Source organism: Thermobia domestica, chromosome 2, assembly GCF_964235325.1.
Source record: "Thermobia domestica chromosome 2, izTheDome1.hap1.1, whole genome shotgun sequence".
NCBI classification, from domain to species: Eukaryota; Metazoa; Arthropoda; class Insecta; order Zygentoma; family Lepismatidae; genus Thermobia; species Thermobia domestica.
The window spans coordinates 250,940,915-250,960,609 of NC_137455.1; the positions used below are offsets into that span (position 1 = coordinate 250,940,915).

At 41.3% G+C, this 19,695-nt stretch overlaps 2 protein-coding genes across 2 annotated transcripts in view; both read right to left on the reverse strand.

Annotated features, from left to right (window-relative positions):
- The window catches only part of LOC145678447 (uncharacterized), a 132,093-nt gene extending 121,863 nt beyond the window's left edge, over positions 1–10,230 (reverse strand). Inside the window, exon 1 of the mRNA XM_081748583.1 lies at positions 9,923–10,230. The gene's annotated coding sequence lies outside the window, so the exon portion shown is untranslated. The remainder of the gene's footprint in view (positions 1–9,922) is intronic.
- Positions 10,231–17,620: 7,390 nt separating this feature from the next.
- LOC145679391 (uncharacterized) lies at positions 17,621–18,496 on the reverse strand. Its single transcript, XM_081749974.1, has one exon. The coding sequence runs from the start codon at positions 18,494–18,496 to the stop codon at positions 17,621–17,623; it is 876 nt and encodes a 291-aa protein (XP_081606100.1).
- Positions 18,497–19,695: the final 1,199 nt, after the last annotated feature.

A 19,695-nucleotide genomic window follows, 5' to 3' on the forward strand; every position in this document is an offset into this window, starting at 1 on the left:
TACTTAGTTTTCCAAGACCTTTCGAACGAGGTATTACTCGACCCATGTTCCCATTTGACATTTCAAAGTTACCCCCTGTTACCCCCATTTAGGGGGGAGGGGTGCTTTTGGCGGAATTGGGTTTTCCCCCTTAGCAATATATAACGTGTACTTGAAACATTTCTTCTATGTTTTATCATTTTTCAGATATTTCCGTGGATTAATTAAAATGGCCCACCCTGTATATACCGGCGCGGATCCAAGGGGGCTATAGGAGCTATAGCCCCCCCCCCCCTTTGACGCTCAGGTGTACACTGGATAAAATGGGCTTCAATCCTGCTTTACACTGGGTAAAGCGACAAACTATGGTTAAGCTCCTCCCTTGATCATATCCTGGATCCGCTACTGTATATATTGTCACGTACCCGCCAGGAAGGACAAACAAAAATCTTTTTCTTTGTTATCTCTAAGCATTAAAAACAGTTCTAGATATGGAAATGACTAAAAACGACGGAAACCAGTATGCAACCGAATAAAACCTGACCCCGCATGCTAACACCCAACCTTCAAATAAATGACTATTAAAGTGTTTTAGTAACTAGATAAAACGAAAAAACAAAGATAAAATTCCAAATAAAAAGGTGGGTGGGAGCAGCGGGGGCATCTCACATTCACTCTCACTCTCATCGCCGTTCTTCGTAGTGGATCTTCTCGACAAAGTGATTGAAGAGCTGACCTTCCTGGAGTATGGGACTGAAACCTACAGTGTAAGTCATTTTCTCTATCCTCTCTCTGATTTTATGAGCTGTGGATTTGGATAGCAAAGTCGGTATCCCGTGAGGGGATAACCTACTGTAACTCACTATACTACCTGTAAAACAATAGCCAATAAACCAGTTACTGTCTAAATTAAAATAATTCCTTTCAGTAGACAACATTGACACTTAAGTAGTTTCTGTAATTGTCTCTTTTGAGTATTGAAAAGATAATTTAAAGGATCGAAACATAGCTCCCCGGCGTAAACTAGATCCTAATTCACAGCTCATACTCACCATAGCAATATCATAATTTTTTTCCTATATATTTCTTTTTTTATAGTCTGGTTTGTTTTCATGTTTCTTTTTACGTTGCACTATGCCTAACCATCGCCGTTCAAATTTAAATAACCGTTTAACTCCCACCCCCCAACCACCTCCTGGCTCTACTCCATTCTCCCCACCCATCTCAACGTCCCTTCCCATTACTTCCTCACAGACCACGCCCCAATACTCCAACCCTTTCATGATGCAATCCGTTCCACTTGAAATTTTTTCTGCAGCCCCCCATGAAAAAGTTGATCTGTTCTTAACTAAGTTTGAACGTCTAGCTGCCATTAATAATTGGTCTGATCAGAAGAAAGCCTCTATCTTTGTGCTCTGTTTAGCTGGCCCACCGTTGTACTGGTACGAAACAAACTCATCTTCTCTGTCTTCTCTGTCCTGGTCTGAACTCAAAAAACAATTTCTTCAGCACTTCGGCCCGCAGAGAGTACCTCTTTCGGCTATTGAGGTATATCGTTCACGAGTTCAACAACCCGATGAACCTCTAACACATTATATTTATGAAAAGAAGTACCTTGCTGATAAAGCTATACCGAATCAGCCCTTTAACGATTTCCTCGCCGATACTATCACAGGCATGCTGCCTCAATTCATAATTGAATTTTCACAGCACACCATTACAGATTTTGTTGCACTTGTTAAGGCCGCTACGCTTCGAGAACGCGCTGATCATCTGGCGAAAAAACGCCTCGCGCAACTTTCGCCTCCCCTACCATCCTCCCCATCTACGCCATCCTATACAGTCTCACCTTCCCCTAATGAAGACTTATTGAACGATTTGGCTACTAAACTCGAAAATCTTCAACTCCAAGTTCACACTCACATTAATTCCCACTCCGCCTCCTCCCCATCATCCGTAGTCGCCTTCGCCCAACCTCCCACCGTGTCCCGCTCTCCGCGTTCTACCTCCTCCACTCCGAACCGCAGTCGCGATCCTTCCTTTGACTCTCACGATCGCCGTGACCTCTCCCCTCACAATTCCCGTCAAACGAACGCTTCCCGTAAATCTAGACGCGATCGAATCCCGACGCAACCTTGCTCTCACCGCTGCCCCTCCTGTACCCAAACTCCACGATCTCCTTCACCTCACCCCCCAGACTCAACTTGTAAATGTCAGTCCACTGTAACCTGTCCCTCACACCCTACCTCCAACACTACACCCACACACACAACCAATCCTCAACGCAATCATCAACCACGTGCTTCTAAACGCCCTTTCCAAAGGCGAACCAATCACCGCGCAGTTTCCTTTCAACATCCTTTTATCCCTCCTTTCCCATTCAACCCATACAGTTCTTATTCCTACGCCCCAGTCGCCCATCCCGGATTCCTTTTTCCAGCCTCGCTCCCCGCGCTCCCCAATGCTCAACCTCCATCTGATCCAAAAAACTCCTAACTCCCGCGGGGCGTTGTAGTTCTAACCCCGCGGCCCTCCCTACCCCTCAGGTCCTCGAACTACCAATTATCTATCACCGTGAACTAGCTTTTATATCAGGTTCCACCTACGGACGAACTTATATATTTTGCCGAGACACCGGAGCAGAGACTTCCCTTTTTCCTGTTGACAAATTGCCTACGGAAGCTAAACGGTTTTCTCTGGATACTACACTCAATGGTATCTCCCACGACCCAGTTCATTTGACGGAAGCTGTTTCTCTAAAAATTTTCTTGGCCGATAAACAATACACACTACTTTTTAGACTAATACCAATTAAAGGCTTTCCAATTATACTTGGAAATGATTTCTTACGCGCTCATAACGCCATCATAGATTACTCGAATAGCACGCTAACAATATCCCACCATGGCTTTAAACCGCGAGCCCAACAAAACAACCTCTCTCAGGCGACACTTTCACCTGCTCTAGTGCAACGTTTTGCAAGGCAGCCACAGTACACTTTTGTTGCAGCCCGAACCTGCACAATACCTCCCCGGTCAGCCACACTTATCCCCTTGCACTTTCCTTTCCGTGCACCGCATTCTTCATACCGCCTCCATACCCCTATCAATTCATCCCTTAAGGGCTGTTTTACTGTGCACACCGCAGTAAACGGGGAACACCCTCTCTTCCCGGTAGTAAATTTAGCTCCTTATCCCAATACGCTGACGAAAGGCACTCCTTTAGTTATCGGGTCCGTACTAGCGGACACAGACTCTTCCTTTAATGTTAATACGGTCAGGCAGTTGTACACTCCTACGGAGGCAGACGCACGCCGCAACGTACAAAAGAGGCTTATGGACATTGGTCATTTAATCGATATTTCTAAATTTAAGATTAATCCACATCTCACTCCTGAACAGCAAACAAAATTAAAAGGTGTACTAGCACAACATGCAACTGTTTTTAATTGGGACAAAGATGATTTCACACAGCTCACATCATTTGAGGCGTCCCTTAACATCATTGACAAGTCCCCACATCAGGAACCCCAATTTACCGTGCCTCACCGTCTCCGACCACAAGTTCGAACGGAGATTTTACGTCTTCTAAAACAAGGCGTCTTAGAGCCTACTGAGTCTGATTATCGTAATAATATTTTAGCAGTCCTTAAACCCCACTCTAAAACTGAGATACGCCTCTGTTTGGATCTACGTAGACTAAACCGGAAATGCCTTCCTCTTTCCGAGCCTATTCAGCCAGTGGCGGACATTATAGATAAACTTTCGGAAGCGAAATTCTTCATTAAGTTAGATTTGACCCAGGGCTATTTTCAGGTCCCACTGAATAAAGATGACCGCCCTAGTACTGCATTCAGTGTGCGCGATATTGAATTACCACATACTCATCTCCAGCTTCGCGTCCTTCCTCAAGGTCATGTCAATAGCGCCATTACTCTGCAACGTATTTTGCGCTCCATATTCCAGGACGTTTATCCTGCAAACGTGTGTTTGTACCTAGATGACCTTTTTATACATTCACCTACTTTTGACACTCTTTTACAAGCCTTCACAGCAGTCCTTGAAACTGCTGAAAGACATTCTCTCCTCTTTAACCTACAAAAATCCACTTTTGGAGACACTACAGTGAAGTGTCTCGGTTTTCAAATTACAAATGGTACTGTAACTCCAGACCCGGAAAAGCTGGCCGCTCTCTCACAAATCGAGCGACCCACCACTCTCAAGGGCCTCCGCAGTTGGTTAGCAGCCGTTAATTTCTACCGCATTTTTTTTCCACACATCTCTTTGAGGTTAGCGCCTCTTTACAATGCCTTAAAAGGAAAACCTAAAAAATTAGTTTGGACTCCAGAAATGGAAGCGGCTTTTATCGATATGAAAACGGCTATGACTACACGCCCGATTTTAGGAATCTTTTCCACTAAGGACACCACTCATATTGTTATGACAGATAGCTCACAGGTTGGCGTTGGGGCCACTTTGTTTCAGAAACGGAATGATTCCGACACTTTGCAACCTATACATTACGTCAGCTCGCGACACCCCCCGAGAGTTCACCCCCTCCCTATCTATCAACAGGAATTATTTGCTGTCTTCTATGCCTTTAAGAAGTTTCATAAGTACCTCATCGGAAGCCATTTCATTCTACTAACGGATTCAAAAGCCCTGACGGCTATTCAGCAAACAGCACAAATGTCGCCAAAGATTATCCGCTGGATTGAATACATTAACAGTTTCAATTTTACTGTACGCCATATTAGGTCAAGCTCTAACCCCGTGAGCGATCTTTTAAGTCGCAATCCACTTCCGGTGACAAAAGACACAATTGATCTTTCCAATGAGGAACCGCATAAGTATCACCTATTAGCCTTGGACGATACCCTGGATCTTCCCAAACTACAACGGGAAGATAAATTCTTTGGGAAAATTATCGAAGCCCTACATTCCCAAAATGGTAACCACCCCTCCTATCACCGCTGGAATAAGGAATATTGTTTCCAAAATCATGTCCTTTACCGCCGTCTCTTTTCTACAACCACACCCCGACTTTTGCTTTGTGTACCTCTTTCTCTCCGCGATACCATATTCACCGAAATTCATAAGAACAGCCTAACCCACCCGGGATATCAAAAATGTTACCTTCTCCTACGTTCTAAGTACTTCGTACCAAATTTAAAATCATGGCTGCGTTCAAAAATTAACGGGTGCCTCGATTGTGCTTTGTTCAAGCGTTCCTATACACACAATTACGATCATACCCAGAGGCTACCTGCGGCTGCTACGGTGTTTTCTACATTTTCAGTGGATCTTTGTGGCAAATTAATTCCTTCAGAACCAGATGGGTACACCTATTTTTATTGTGCAACTGATCATGCTAGTAGCTTTGTCATTACTTGTCCCATCAAATCCCCAACTAGTGACGCGTTTATCGATTTCCTCCTAAATCACGTCATCACACCTTTCTCCTGTCCCGAGCATTTATATCTTGACCGCCAAACAAGCCACACCAGCGAAAGAACCAAGCAATTTTTGAAATCACTTGGCATCAAAGTTACGTACGTTCTCCCGAACCAACATAAAACATTAGGCCACGCCGAAGTCCGAATTCAAAACTTACAGACCGCACTTAAATTTCTAACGAGGGACCAACATAAAAAATGGCCCTCTCATCTCGCAGCCGCCACTTCCTCCATCAACAAGACCCCTCTCACAGCTTTGGGCGTGAGTCCATTCCAGATTCTTTACGGCGTTGAATCTCGATTTATCGTGGACCAACTAACCCAAGCCTTTTCTCCCCACCCAGACAATGCCGATAGGTTAACCTCTCTCTTTGAGCTCCGAGACTTAGTTGAATTCAAAAGACAGTTAATCTTCTCGGACCTCAAGGCTAAAAATGATTCTCGGCACTCACCAACGACTTTTCTTCCCGGATGCAAAGTAATGGTGAAAAATCTCTATACCAAAAAGAACGAATGTTCCACGTTTGCACAAGAATTTTCCGGCCCTTTCACTATTTCGGCCAAATTAGACGAAAACTCTTTTCTGGTTCACATGAATGGGAAAGATACTCCTGTTGCAAAGAATAGGCTTAAATTATTCATACCGGACACTCAAACCAACGGGAAATTTGAAACTAAATACCGGCGTTTCCTTCAGACTTCTCACTCATCCTAGCACTTCACGCAAAGATCTCCTGACTTCGTCTCCCGATCATTGCAGTATGTTTTCGTTACTACTCATCACGCTTCTGTTAATCAAATATCACGGCTACATACTACACGGCTTACTAACATCGTTCTGGCTGATAGGTTTAACCTCTTCTTGATCCATCACTTCGACATTAATCTTATATTTCGTGCGTAAACGTATTAATCACTTCATACTTTTGAGGCTTACAGGATTCCGGTGAACATTACACTTAAACTAGGTACTACTAGTGTTGGAAAATTTCATGAAAAGTTCAAACTTGAAAAGTTAAAGCGAATGTGCGCTGAAAGTTCGGCTCCTTTTTTAACTTGTCCAAAAAAAATTCCCTGTAAAATTACATACGTTTTGGTATATAACATGGCTATATTGAAAATCGAAGTAAATTTATTTAAGTTTTTTTCTCTTTCTAATAGTTCATAATTTTCACATTTTTTTCAAAAACGTTACGGAGCGTTACAAGCATGTATTTCAAATTTCCAGCCTATATCATAAAACAATGTTTTCCGCAGAAACCTTCACATGATGCTGACAACCGAAAACTTAAATTTAACTAGCACAAACAAGTTTATATCATAAACTCCCGCATTACCAATACAAAATTTATCATTTTATTTTCTTCTTCTTTGTGGAAAGCACGGATTCAGTTACGATAATGTGTTTTACGTGTTTATCTATATCATGTATAATGTCAATGTGTGTCAGTCCATCTTGTATCACTATGGTGCAAATAACTATACTGTATAACACATAACTAGCTAACAGTCATCACACAATGTTCAGAATAAGTTATCATACACATGAATGTCGCTAATTAGTACATAAACGAAAGCGAAAGTTCGGGACAAGCTGCTTACGAAAAGTTCAGAACCGAACATTCGAAAATGAAAGTTTGCTCATTTATATCTTTAGGTACTACAGCTACTATCCAGTTACAATTTTAACTACAGTATCACCCTCCTATATTTTTCATTCTAGCCCAAAAAGAGTAATTAAAAACTCGCAGTAAACTCGCGGAATATTTCAAATCTGGGGGGGGAATCATGTTTTAATACATTTAGTATTTCATAAAGTTATTGGTATATTACGCCACAAACCAGGCACACCGATAGAGCAAAATGGTAACAATGTCTTTACACTGTGCGCGGTAATTACGGGCATATATACAGCGATAATATTTTCCCAAGCGCTTTCAGTGTTTATTCGTTACGGGCATACATACAGCGATAATATTTTCCCATGCGTTCCAGACCACACAGTTTAACTTGCAGGTAGATTACTCCTACTACTAATAAGGATAATACCAATGCATATACATATGTATAACAGAGATACGCATATGTGTAAGAAAGTCATTCACCGACATCCAATTGTATCCAAACGAATCTTTCTCAAATCCAATGGCGTACGATGTTTTTTAGGGTCATCTTTAGCCAGAATTATGCATAGAACAAGTATCGTGTTTAAGTAAGCCAGCCGACACGGGTTTCCTATAATCCAGGGTGCATACACCTTTAAATCATTTAGCATTACACTCATGTCCCTCGTGCGCAGAACGGGCATTTGCACGAGTCTTGGCGAAGTATTGTTTATCACTCGATTTGCATTTTACGCATAACGTCGGTTCAACTACTGCCTACAAATATTACCCTTTCTGTAAAAAGTAGGGTTTTTCTGGTGCTTATAATACGATGCAAACACCGTGTGCATGAGTTTTCTCGGGGTTCTCCCGTTTCCTCCCACTTCCTTCATTCCACAATTTCATTCGTTATTCATCATCACCGTCTCCTTTAGCATAACCGGCATTACCGTGGGACGTAGAACTCAAATATTTCATTTCATTTCATTTTTATAATACGATGCTACACCGCCGTCTAGAGTGCGCATCCACACAGAGAGTAAAAGGCGTAAAACACAATTACTTGCATATACATCCGATCATCCAAGAACGTTTCCTCTATCATAGGTGTGAATAGGCCACAGTCCCTCATAATGCAATAATTTTAACTGTTATTCCGTAAAGCTTACTCATATCTCATTCACAACAACTAATGATCACAATTCGTTTTTCACGCACATCTAAAACACATTAGCCTGAACGACGCGCCACCTTCGTTTCGGCAATTATGATATCTGATCATATTTCAAACCAAGAGCGTCATTTCAGATTTTGCTTGGGGGGGCAAAACCCCTCGATATAAGTAAAATTTTGCGTTTTTTACTCATTTACTACTAATCTATTGAAAAAAATCTATATAAATCTCAAACTCAGGAGGGGCAAATGCCCCTCCCTGCCCCTAAATGACGCCCCTGTTTCAAACACATCAACCCCTCCACAGCACTTCTTCCCTTCCATAGGCACACATACAGCATTTCTACATAATCACACACACAGAGACATTCACGGATCAGTCATGTATTAGTCGATATGTTACATCAACGACAGTCAATGACAAACGTAATGCGTCGTTTTTGAAATTCAATTAACAAAAACAGTAGAATTTTCAGTACGCTATTCATTACTGTTGAACGCCGAACACAATACCTTTTTCAAGCGTGACGAAAGACCGAAAAATTTTTTTTTCAATAGAAAACAACAACAAACAATTGTTACGTGACTAGCACAATGATTATAAGTACGGCACTTTATAACATACGGCTCACAATTAAGATTGGCTCTTCCACTCTAACTTTCTCTTTTCCTTAAACAAAATTGCGAACATCACATTTTGATTACTTCATAGCCTACATCACGATGCGTAACATGCGCGCGGATATTCATTATGCGGGATTTTTATTAACAGCTATACTTTTCATTGCGACCGTATTCATCCCTCTCCTTTCTCATACACCGAACACGTCTATTGCAATCATAGCGAGTAGTCTTGTTTGATTACTATAAAATTATTATTTCTCTACAGGAAGTGCAATAATCTCATTTTTTTCTTGCTTCAGTGGGAACATATAAAAACCATAATAACAATAATAATAATAATAATAATAACCATCTAAAAAAACAAAATAGTTCGGACAACAAACAAGAAAACGCCAAGGACAGAAAGGACACGGCACGTTCTCTACCACTACATAACACTTTATGTGTAGAGAATGAATGAGGGACGTCGTTCGATTTCTGATGAGGGGCGGCCTGAACCACCAAATACGCCACTGCAACAACCTCGTTACTGTCCGATACCCTCTTACCGACGGGCCGGTTTTCGCAGTCACACGTGACGCTCATTCAATCATGATTCAAAGTATTATGATTTGTTTCAAAAAAATATATAAAAAATAAAAATAGAAATAACTAACAACAATAAAAACACCACAAACAGAAAAACACAAAGAAACCGTATAAAGTACCGGTCACTTAACGTTCACACCTATACTTCAATTTAATATAAGAGGTTATATGTTCGATTACGAAGGGGGCTTGGCCCACCCGTCCCCTCCCATAGCTCCCTCAATCACTCTATAGTGGTACTCTTTGTCACAAATTCCATATCAGATTTCCGTTTCTCGTTTTGGCGCGTTCGGTCATAACAGTCACGTTTGTGATCAGGAATCATTCAGTCATATATATGAACATTCGGTATGCTAATCAAATATACAGTACATATCAATACCTCCTTTCAGGGGAGGTATCTTTCATTTTCTGGCCATACTAGGCAAATAATTATATGACAAAAAGAAAAAAAAGAAAAGAAAGAAAGAAAAGAAAAACACAAAAGCTAAGTACTTACCCTCAGCCATTCTTCATCTGGTTCAAGACACGGAACAATTGTTACACGATTCACCGCATTACGCAAAAAAAAAAAAGCGGCTAAACGCACCCGTATCGATAATTGATGACAATTATCGATGTCACCTTTGATTTGCCACTCCGAACTTCACTTTAAATATATTCATTTCATAGTTTCAGGCACCAACACAAGGTCGATATTGATTTAGTAAGCAACTAGTACATACTTTCACTCGCAGTCTATGTTCCCTGCAGCTATTTTTCACGTATTTCCACTGCAAACTAGCAAATTCTTTACATTCTCGTTTTCACGGAAAGCGCCTTGGCAATAGTGAATAACAACGTTTTTTTTTCTCTTTGTTCTCTGAAGCAAGCTTCTCTTTATTTAGACAAGACCTTCCAACAATTTCTGTAGTTTCTTTTTCTCAGATACTTACATTTTAGACAGCTGCTAATAATATGAAATAATATACAACACCTGGTAAATTGCGGCCGCGAATTACAACATACGTATCACATACGGGTTTCCATGGGGCTAGAGCCCCGTCTACATGTATTTTCTTTCTTTCCTCTCTAATGGAAAAATTAATAAACCTATTTATTAATATATAAATAAACAGTCCCGCGCATCTCACAGTTTTTTTTTCTTTTTTTTTCAGAGCCTTCATAACGACTTGGCTTTTCTGTATTCACGCTTTAGATTTGACACCCAGCCATGTTGAATTATCGATTGGCGCAGAGTATACCAAGATTGAACATGCCATTCCCCACACTCATATGGTACCTTTGGTTTATTCCTTCACCCTACCTTCGTTTGACCTCACTGACATTACTGTCCCATGTAACCCGGACAATGGATCAAGATTCTGTACTACATTAACAGAATTTTTACATTCTGTCAACAATTTTACCTCTGATATCTTTCAAGCAACCTACGCAACCAAATTCGCTACTGTCGGTCCAAAAACGCGCACTACACGTGCCCTTCTACCGTTCTTAGGTAATTTTTTGAACTGGCTTACAGGAACGGCTACAGAATCTCAGATCTCGAGTTTTATTACGAATGAACATGAACTTAAAACACACTTACAACTTCTAGAGCAAGAACAAATAGGGGTTCATTCACACTTATATAATTTCTCATATTCCCTTTCTCGCCTCGCCAATGAAACACGGCTTGGTTTTTCACAAATTCAAACCGCTTTCCGTCGAATTATTGACGATGAACAAAACCTTACGGCTCAACTATCGAGTAATCGACAACACCTCCTATCGTTTATACAATTATTCTTTCAGATTGATACCCTTCTACTACATAAGTTAAGCGAAATTTTTCACCTAGATATATTCAACAATATTTACGAAAACTGTAATCGAAATTTGCTTCCTACTACTCTCTTACCCATCAATACCTTACAAAATGATCTCGCTAAACTCAACACTCGCTTGTCCACAAAAAATCTCAAAATATCGCCATATTTTTCACCTCATTTAATACACTCAATGCCGCTCACCCATTGCCACGTTACTCCAGACAAAGTCTATTTGCAAATACGTATTCCGGTTTTGCCCCTATCTTCTTCTTTTACTTTATTCCGTATTAGGACTTACCCGGTCGCCACACGAAATGAAACCTGTTCGCTTGCTTTACCCACCGATCTTGTCCTCTTTAATGCTACGCATACCATACCCCTTTATAAAACAGATTGGTCTTCCTGTGTTGTTTCCACTCGGCCATTTCTATGTCAAATCCCGGTAATTTCGAACCGAAATTCACAGCTCACCAAGTGCCTACATCATTTACGTTTCCCCACGGTAACCGGACTCTTTCATGGCGTCTGCAATTTTTCTTGTACCCAGGACCACCCTTTCTCTATCCTACAGCTATCTAGCAAAGAGTTTATTTTAACCAACCCCCCTTCTCCACTTTTTCTCCTATCCCCGAATGGTACCCAGCAACCATTACTCACACAGGACACTAGCACCATTAGGGTCTCCATACCTTGTGATCATTCGCTGTCGACATCCACTACAGTTTTAATCCAACGTCCTTCCCTTTGTTTCCAAAGTATTACCAACCCACGACTCATTTTATTACACCATATGCTATCAGTTAATCATACCTTATTTACCCTTCCCGCTGATCGCTTGTTTCCCTTTTGTCCTAATTTTACCAACATTCCCCTTAATTTCAGCAAGCAAATTTCCCCCGTTTCACCCACTCTTCACACTTACAACCCTCCTAGTTGGGCGAGTTGGATTCCCGAAGAATATGCACTCCCCATACATAGTTCCCTCCTATCTTTCCAATTCATCTTCTCTTTAGCTAATTCCGTTTCCATTTTTCTTGTATATCGCCGCCTTCAACGGTTTGCCCATCACTCAAACAAACCCCACCAAGAAAATCTTCCGCTTACAGCTCCAACATCAGATTTCTGATTCTTGCCCTTTCTTTTTCTTTTCAGCTTCTATACGGCATTCGTCTTCCTTACACAAGGCATCTGCCCCGTCGTGGCCTTACAATACACCGACCTAGTACTCATCGTCTTTACTCCGTTAACCATGTTACTTCTTATACTCGCCTTTGGGTTCTGCTGTAAATTGTATTTCACCCGCCGTTTCTATTCCCTGCTGCTCACCACCAACTCTCGTCTTCCAACTCCACGAGAACCCCCCACCCACCTTACTTCCTTATCGGCCCCGCTTTCTTTTCCTCTGGCAGATCCGCTTTTTGAAAATATTGTATAACCACCTTGCGCGCTGTCTGATTGGCATATTACGTAACATTAGCCTCCTTTATTTCAATTTCTTTTTCGACCATCCCCTTTATATCTCTTTTACCTTTTTTCCTGCTACTATCAACTTCCTCCCGTTCCTCTCTCCCCAAACACAAGAGCAACGAGAGAAAAAGAGAAGCATGAAATATACTAGACTAAGATTTTTTTTCTTTCTCCCTTCTGAGCAACAATTATTTAAAACATTTCTCTATTATGATATTGCGTTTCATCCTGTTTCCTTCCTACCCCTTGCCCGCAACGACCATTCAGTTCCCAAGGCATACTCCAGTGGGGACCGGCGCATGTTCCTGATCCGACATCTGGCGATCCACAACGGCGCATGTTCCTGATCCGACATCTGGCGATCCACAACGGCGCATGTTCCTGATCCGACATCTGGCGATCCACAACGGCGCATGTTCCTGATCCGACATCTGGCGATCCACACCGGCGCATGTTTCTGATCCGACATCTGGCGATCCACAACGGCGCATGTTCCTGATCTTACATCAGGCGTTCCACAACGGCACAGTCTTCTTCGCTCCGGATCCAGTTTCCAACTGTTCCTGCCACGACACCTAGTGCTCCAGCAGATTTCCCACTGACCAATGGACTACAGCTCCACCAAACCGCAATCAATCGCATTCGACTGTAGGGGGGCTCCAACCTCTACATCTCTTCAAGCGTTCCTTTTCTGGAACACTGGACCATACCACGCCGACAACAACGCTCTGCTCCCTACCGCCCACGCTCATAAACGTCCCTTCAGTGATTCAGTGTATTAGTGATCTCAGTGTTTTTTTGTGTGTGTGTGTGTGACAGTGTATATACAGTGGTATTTTTCCTTGTACTCAGGAAAGACAAACAAAAAAAAAAGAAACATTGTGAAATAAAATGTCACGATGACCACGTTGACTGTTGGTGCGATCCTGGTGGGGGACTGTCACGTACCCGCCAGGAAGGACAAACAAAAATCTTTTTCTTTGTTATCTCTAAGCATTAAAAACAGTTCTAGATATGGAAATGACTAAAAACGACGGAAACCAGTATGCAACCGAATAAAACCTGACCCCGCATGCTAACACCCAACCTTCAAATAAATGACTATTAAAGTGTTTTAGTAACTAGATAAAACGAAAAAACAAAGATAAAATTCCAAATAAAAAGGTGGGTGGGAGCAGCGGGGGCATCTCACATTCACTCTCACTCTCATCGCCGTTCTTCGTAGTGGATCTTCTCGACAAAGTGATTGAAGAGCTGACCTTCCTGGAGTATGGGACTGAAACCTACAGTGTAAGTCATTTTCTCTATCCTCTCTCTGATTTTATGAGCTGTGGATTTGGATAGCAAAGTCGGTATCCCGTGAGGGGATAACCTACTGTAACTCACTATACTACCTGTAAAACAATAGCCAATAAACCAGTTACTGTCTAAATTAAAATAATTCCTTTCAGTAGACAACATTGACACTTAAGTAGTTTCTGTAATTGTCTCTTTTGAGTATTGAAAAGATAATTTAAAGGATCGAAACAATATATATATATATATATATATATATATATATATATATATATATATATATATATATATATATAGAGAGAGAGAGAGAGAGAGAGAGAGATAATATAAATAAAATAGAGTTTGTGTGTTTCTGTCCGTCTGTCTGTGTGAGGTCTGGTGAGTAGACGAGTGGACCGAGAGTTGTCAAATTTTAGTCACGGATACCTTGATCCAGGCCCCAGACCAAGACGAAGTGTCTTTTTATTCAAACCAGAGAGTCTCAAGGGGGGGTCACTTCCAAATTCACCAAATTCGGCTGTTGGCGGGGGTTACCGAGACATGTAAAAATATTAACAACTGATAGATATTAGTGTCACATCCATATTTTCGTGGTTACTGAGATCAATGGTGACACTTCCAGTAGCGATGACTTCAAATTTAGCTACCTTTGTATATGGGCCCGGGGGTCACCAGGGGAGATACCGAGACATGTAAAAAAAAATTCCAAAATAACATATATTTGTGTCAATTCCACAGTTTTCTCGGTCGATGAGATCAATAGTGACACTTCCATTAAGGATGACTTTCAAATTCAGCTACCATTGTATGCGACCTGGGGAGCGCTTGCGGCGTGGTTACCGATAAGTAGTAGAAAATGACCGATATTAGCGTCGAATTCATAGTTTTCTCGGTCGCTGAGATCAATGGTGACACTTCCATTAGCGATGACATTCAAACTCAGCTACCATTACACCGTGTGCGTGGGTTTTCTCGGGGTTCTCCCGTTTTCTCCCACTTTCTTCATTCCACCATTTCATTACTCACCCATCATCACTGTCTCCTTTAGCCTAACCGGACTAACCGTGGGACGTAAATCTCAAAGATTTCATTTCAGATTTTTCGGCTACCGTTGTATGCAACCCGGGGGGCCCCTAACAGCTCAATTACATAGCAGGCATATGCCTATTATGTTTCCTCAGGAACATGGGAATGTGTCCAGTGTGTGCCTTATGTACCTCTGAGAGAGAAATCACATGGATGGCAAATGATAGTCACAGTCCATGTTCGCCTCTACGCAGGGGCGGATCCAGGACCGACTTCCGGGGGGGGGGCGGTGGGTTGTCATACTGCTACTTTTATGGGCTCCAAACTTTAGGATGGGTTTTATTTATATATAAAAAGTAAGAAAGTTTCCTCTTCTATGGACGGGAGGGCGATTGCCCCGAAAAATATGCGTAATGTGTTTACATTAAGGAAAGTCTATAAAACACTTTAAACAGATAAAAAAAATGTATTCCAGGGTGGGCGTGAACCACCAACCTTTCGATTACTAGCCGCGTGCTCTTCCGACTTAGCCACGGAAGTGATGAAGAGGACGTCGCTTGTAGAGGGATAAATTTTGAGGTCTTTTGAATTTGGCTAATCAGTTTCCCTTTAAACCGCGTATATTCGACGATAACCGTTTGGGATCAGACAAAATCTGCTACCCATGTAATTTTATAACAAAATGACGAGTGTCTATTTACTTTATTTCATGGTTCTTACATATTCACTTTCAAATGATCGGAGAAGTTGCCATCTAATAAAGTTGATGCGTTTGTTGCTTCTAGTACACAATCGCTTATAAAAGAAGTAACAAATGCATCAAATGTGGAAGATAAATTTAGAACACCTAAATGGCGCATGCCTAGCACATCTTGTGCTGTTACGATATCTGTAATAGTATGTACGTAAAGGACGTACCTAGAATATGACAGATATATGTCCCAAGTGACGACATAGAAACAAATGACTGTTAGAGTGCGAAACTGAGCCAGGTATATAAACGCTATATTTGTGGTACATAGTTGCAAACATCAATTAGGTGTAACAAGTACCTAAAACTGTAAGTAGCTGAAGTACATACTTAGTACATGAATATCATATGTGCTAAGTGTCGGGTATCTAAAAAGCAGCTAGGATACCTAAATGGCACATGCGTAGCAAATCTTGTGCTGTTAGGGGCACTTGCTGGGTGGTGATACGTAAAAGTACAGCTCATGCAAATAGACGTGAACACTAAGCTGCGCGAGAAGGGAACGTAGGAGAAGCGAACAGCATAGTGGTGTGGGTCACGTTCGAAGGAAAAGACCAAGTAGCGAGAGCAATAAGATTGTTTCAAGAAGGAAGGCTGCAGTGGTACCAGCTCTGTTAAGGCAGAATTTGTCAAAAAATTGTGCACTGAAATAACAGACGACAATCAAAGTATGAACGACATAAAAATACTTGAAATGTTTACTTGTATAGGAAGACGGAAGAGAAAAAAATGACTCAAGGAATTGATCCGGAACACGTGCTTCATAAATACAAAGGTGCCATTTGTTCTGACAACTACGTCATATTTTTTGTCCTAGTTGATAAGCTGTGACAGGAACAACACCGCGTGAGGCTATTTTGGCTATCTCCCTCTCCATCCACCCCGATCATTCCATCATATAACAACTCTAAGTGGTTTTCATTCCTTCGTAACGACGGTACAACTTCCGTAACTAAAATTAATGCTTGGACACAGAAGAAAGGAAAAAGGCTGTTAGAAATGGTCTTCGGTGTTCAGCAGTAGGTCAAGAACAGATGCTATGTTGTGGATTTAAAAAGACGAAGTTAAAAATGTACTGTAGAAGAGTACTTTTGTCCTCTCCTATTTTATTCGCAGGAAGTAACCAAATAAAAAAAGTAAGTTACAGCATACATTTCTCTTACGGCTCCCAGAATTTAAATTTATTTTATTGCCTTTAGACAATTATGGCTCAGGAAGGGACAGAGCTTGGGAAGATTGTGGGTCAAGTCTTATGAAGATACAGTCTCGGCATTTGCCTAGCGGTACTGGGGAAAACCTTCATTCAGGATGGTCGGCAGCGGGATTGGAATCCACGTACCTCCCCATTGCCGCTCCGAAGTCTTCGACAATATCACTTGGATTACCGCGGCTAGGTAGGACTCCTAGAAGTATTAACATACTTCAATAGAGGGTGTCCAAAATGTGTCGACCTTCAAAGAAGTTAAGAAACTGTAGTAAGGTTGAGTTATGCAAATGCTATTCAACCACACCGGCTTCAGCCAAAGTTTCCTCAATAGCATAAATAAATTGATCTCAATTGAATAAAACCACACTTCAGCAAACTATCGTAGGCCTATGACAAAGATAAGGGTTAATATCAATTAAACTTACCTTGTTAAGAAAGTGTTGTTCCCTCCATACATTTTTCTCTTCTTACAACTCGCTGTGGTTTTATTGGATAACAAAAGAAATATAGTTGTTTTGTATTCCAAAATGTGAAAAGACAAATAACACACATACACATACACAGTTACAAAAGTGAAACAATCACAAGGAAGAAAACACATCACAGTTATAACAATTGTAAATACCACACTGGAACTATTCACTCACTATCGCTGTCTACGTCTATGGGACGAATACCCGACATTGTCACACCGGAAGTTTCTCCCCCATCACCACCCTCATCACCACTGTCAGTCAAACTATTATCGCTGTCACTCATATCCGAATCAGTGTCTTCTCCAACATTAACGATTATTCTTTCCATCCCTTGATCCAACAAACCCTCTCTTTTAAAATATGATACCTCAATAGCCTTAACATGGTCACACTTTCGTTTCCACTCTTCCTTTGAAATTGACGCAAATTTCTCATCTGCCAGCTTCATCACATCATCTAATTTAAAGGTTGTGTTCTTGTCTGCAATCCAGTTTTTTGCATCTGCCCAAATCAATTCTATTGGGTTTAATTCTGGATGATAAGGCGGTAAACGGAGAACTGTGTGTCCATGTTCAGATAGAATAGTATCTATTTTGTAGGTGCGATGGACTGGTTTATTTGCTTTGATTATTGTGTACAACTGTGGTTTCAACATGTCTTCACTGGAAGGAATGCCTTTTTCTGTAAGCCAGGATACCATTGTCTTTCGAGTTGAATTGGAATTGGGAGGAGGATTGATTTGTTTATTATGGTATGGAGCGTTATCAATGACGACCACACTTTGAGGGGGTAAATTGGGAATTAATTTTTCTTTCAACCACTTTTCATAATTTTGATAATCCATATCATGATGGTAATCCCCAGTTTTCTGGCCAGATTTAAATCTTACATACGCGTTTGGCACAAAACCTTCTTCGCTACCGGCGTGAATGATTATTATTCTCTTCCCCTTCGAAATCGGTGAGAATAATCCATGTAATGATTCTTCGCTCCAGCCATAAGGTGACGTGTGCGACGCATGTACGTAAGTCTCATCCATGTATATAATAGCGCGAGAATCATTTCTGTATTTCCTTATGCTTCGCAAAAAGGAAATTCTTTGTGTCCGGATATTGCTTTGTTCAATTAAAATTCGTCTATTGTTTCTAGTTTTTTTTTTTTCATTTAAATCCAAGAGTAAGGAGTATCTTCCTAAGTGTGTTGAGGCTGCCATCGAAATTTATGGACTGGGTTAATTTAGAGTGGACTTTTTTAAGGGTTGGCCTTTGCTTTTCTGTTATATAAAAATAATTCACTGTTCGACGCACAACAGATTCATTGAAGTCATCTAGTTTCGCCTTCCTTGATCTGGGCCTTTCTTTATGCGGTGTTGTGAATGACGCAGATGCACCCGACTCGATACTTGCCAGTTCATATTTTATCTGACGTACTGAACTTAGGGACACGCCAGTTGCTGTGGAAACTCTCTCTAAAACAGAACTTAATTTAATTGCAAGAGCTCCCCGCTCAGCTTCCATTTTCATGAACTTATACACGTTCGCAACAACCTCCCGCGTTTGGCTGTGCAATACTTTACCCTTGAGTTTACTTTGTGCTGGTGCCATCACTATACGGTTGGCAACACCTTGCAAAACCGATCTACACGCGACACCGCACGATGCGTACCGTTTCAATGCTTATAACCGACTGACCAACACACCCCTTTCTTTCTTATCCCTCCGTGATAGACCCTTCCAATTCTACTGCGCATATTGTATACACTGTTCACGTCTAAATGCATGAGCTGCAGCTGTAGTCGTAGTGTCGATCGGTCGCGATTCGACACTAATATCGGTCTGTAGTAGAATGACCGATATTAGTGTCGAATTCATAGTTTTCGCGGTCGCTGAGATTAATGGTAATACTCCCACAAGCGTTGAGTTCCAAATACAGCCCCCATCGGCTGGGAACCAAGGGATCTCAGGGAACGTTTACCGGGACATGTAAAAGTAGTATTGACTGATATTAGTGTCAAATTCAGTTTTCGCAGTAGCTGAGGTTAATGGTGGAACTCGGATCGCATTAACTTCCAAATTCATCTCATTCGGCTTTGGGGCGGAGGTCACCGAAATAATACCGAGAAATGTAAAAATAATCCAAATGACAGATATTATTGTCAAATTCATAGTTTTGGCTGTCGGTAAGATGAATGGTGATACACCCACAGGCGTTGACTTTCAAATACAGCCCCCATCGACT

Coding starts and splice junctions, on each gene's coding strand:
- LOC145679391 (XM_081749974.1), bottom strand. CDS start 18,496: ATGGATGAGACTTACGTACATGCGTCGCACACGTCACCTTATGGCTGG.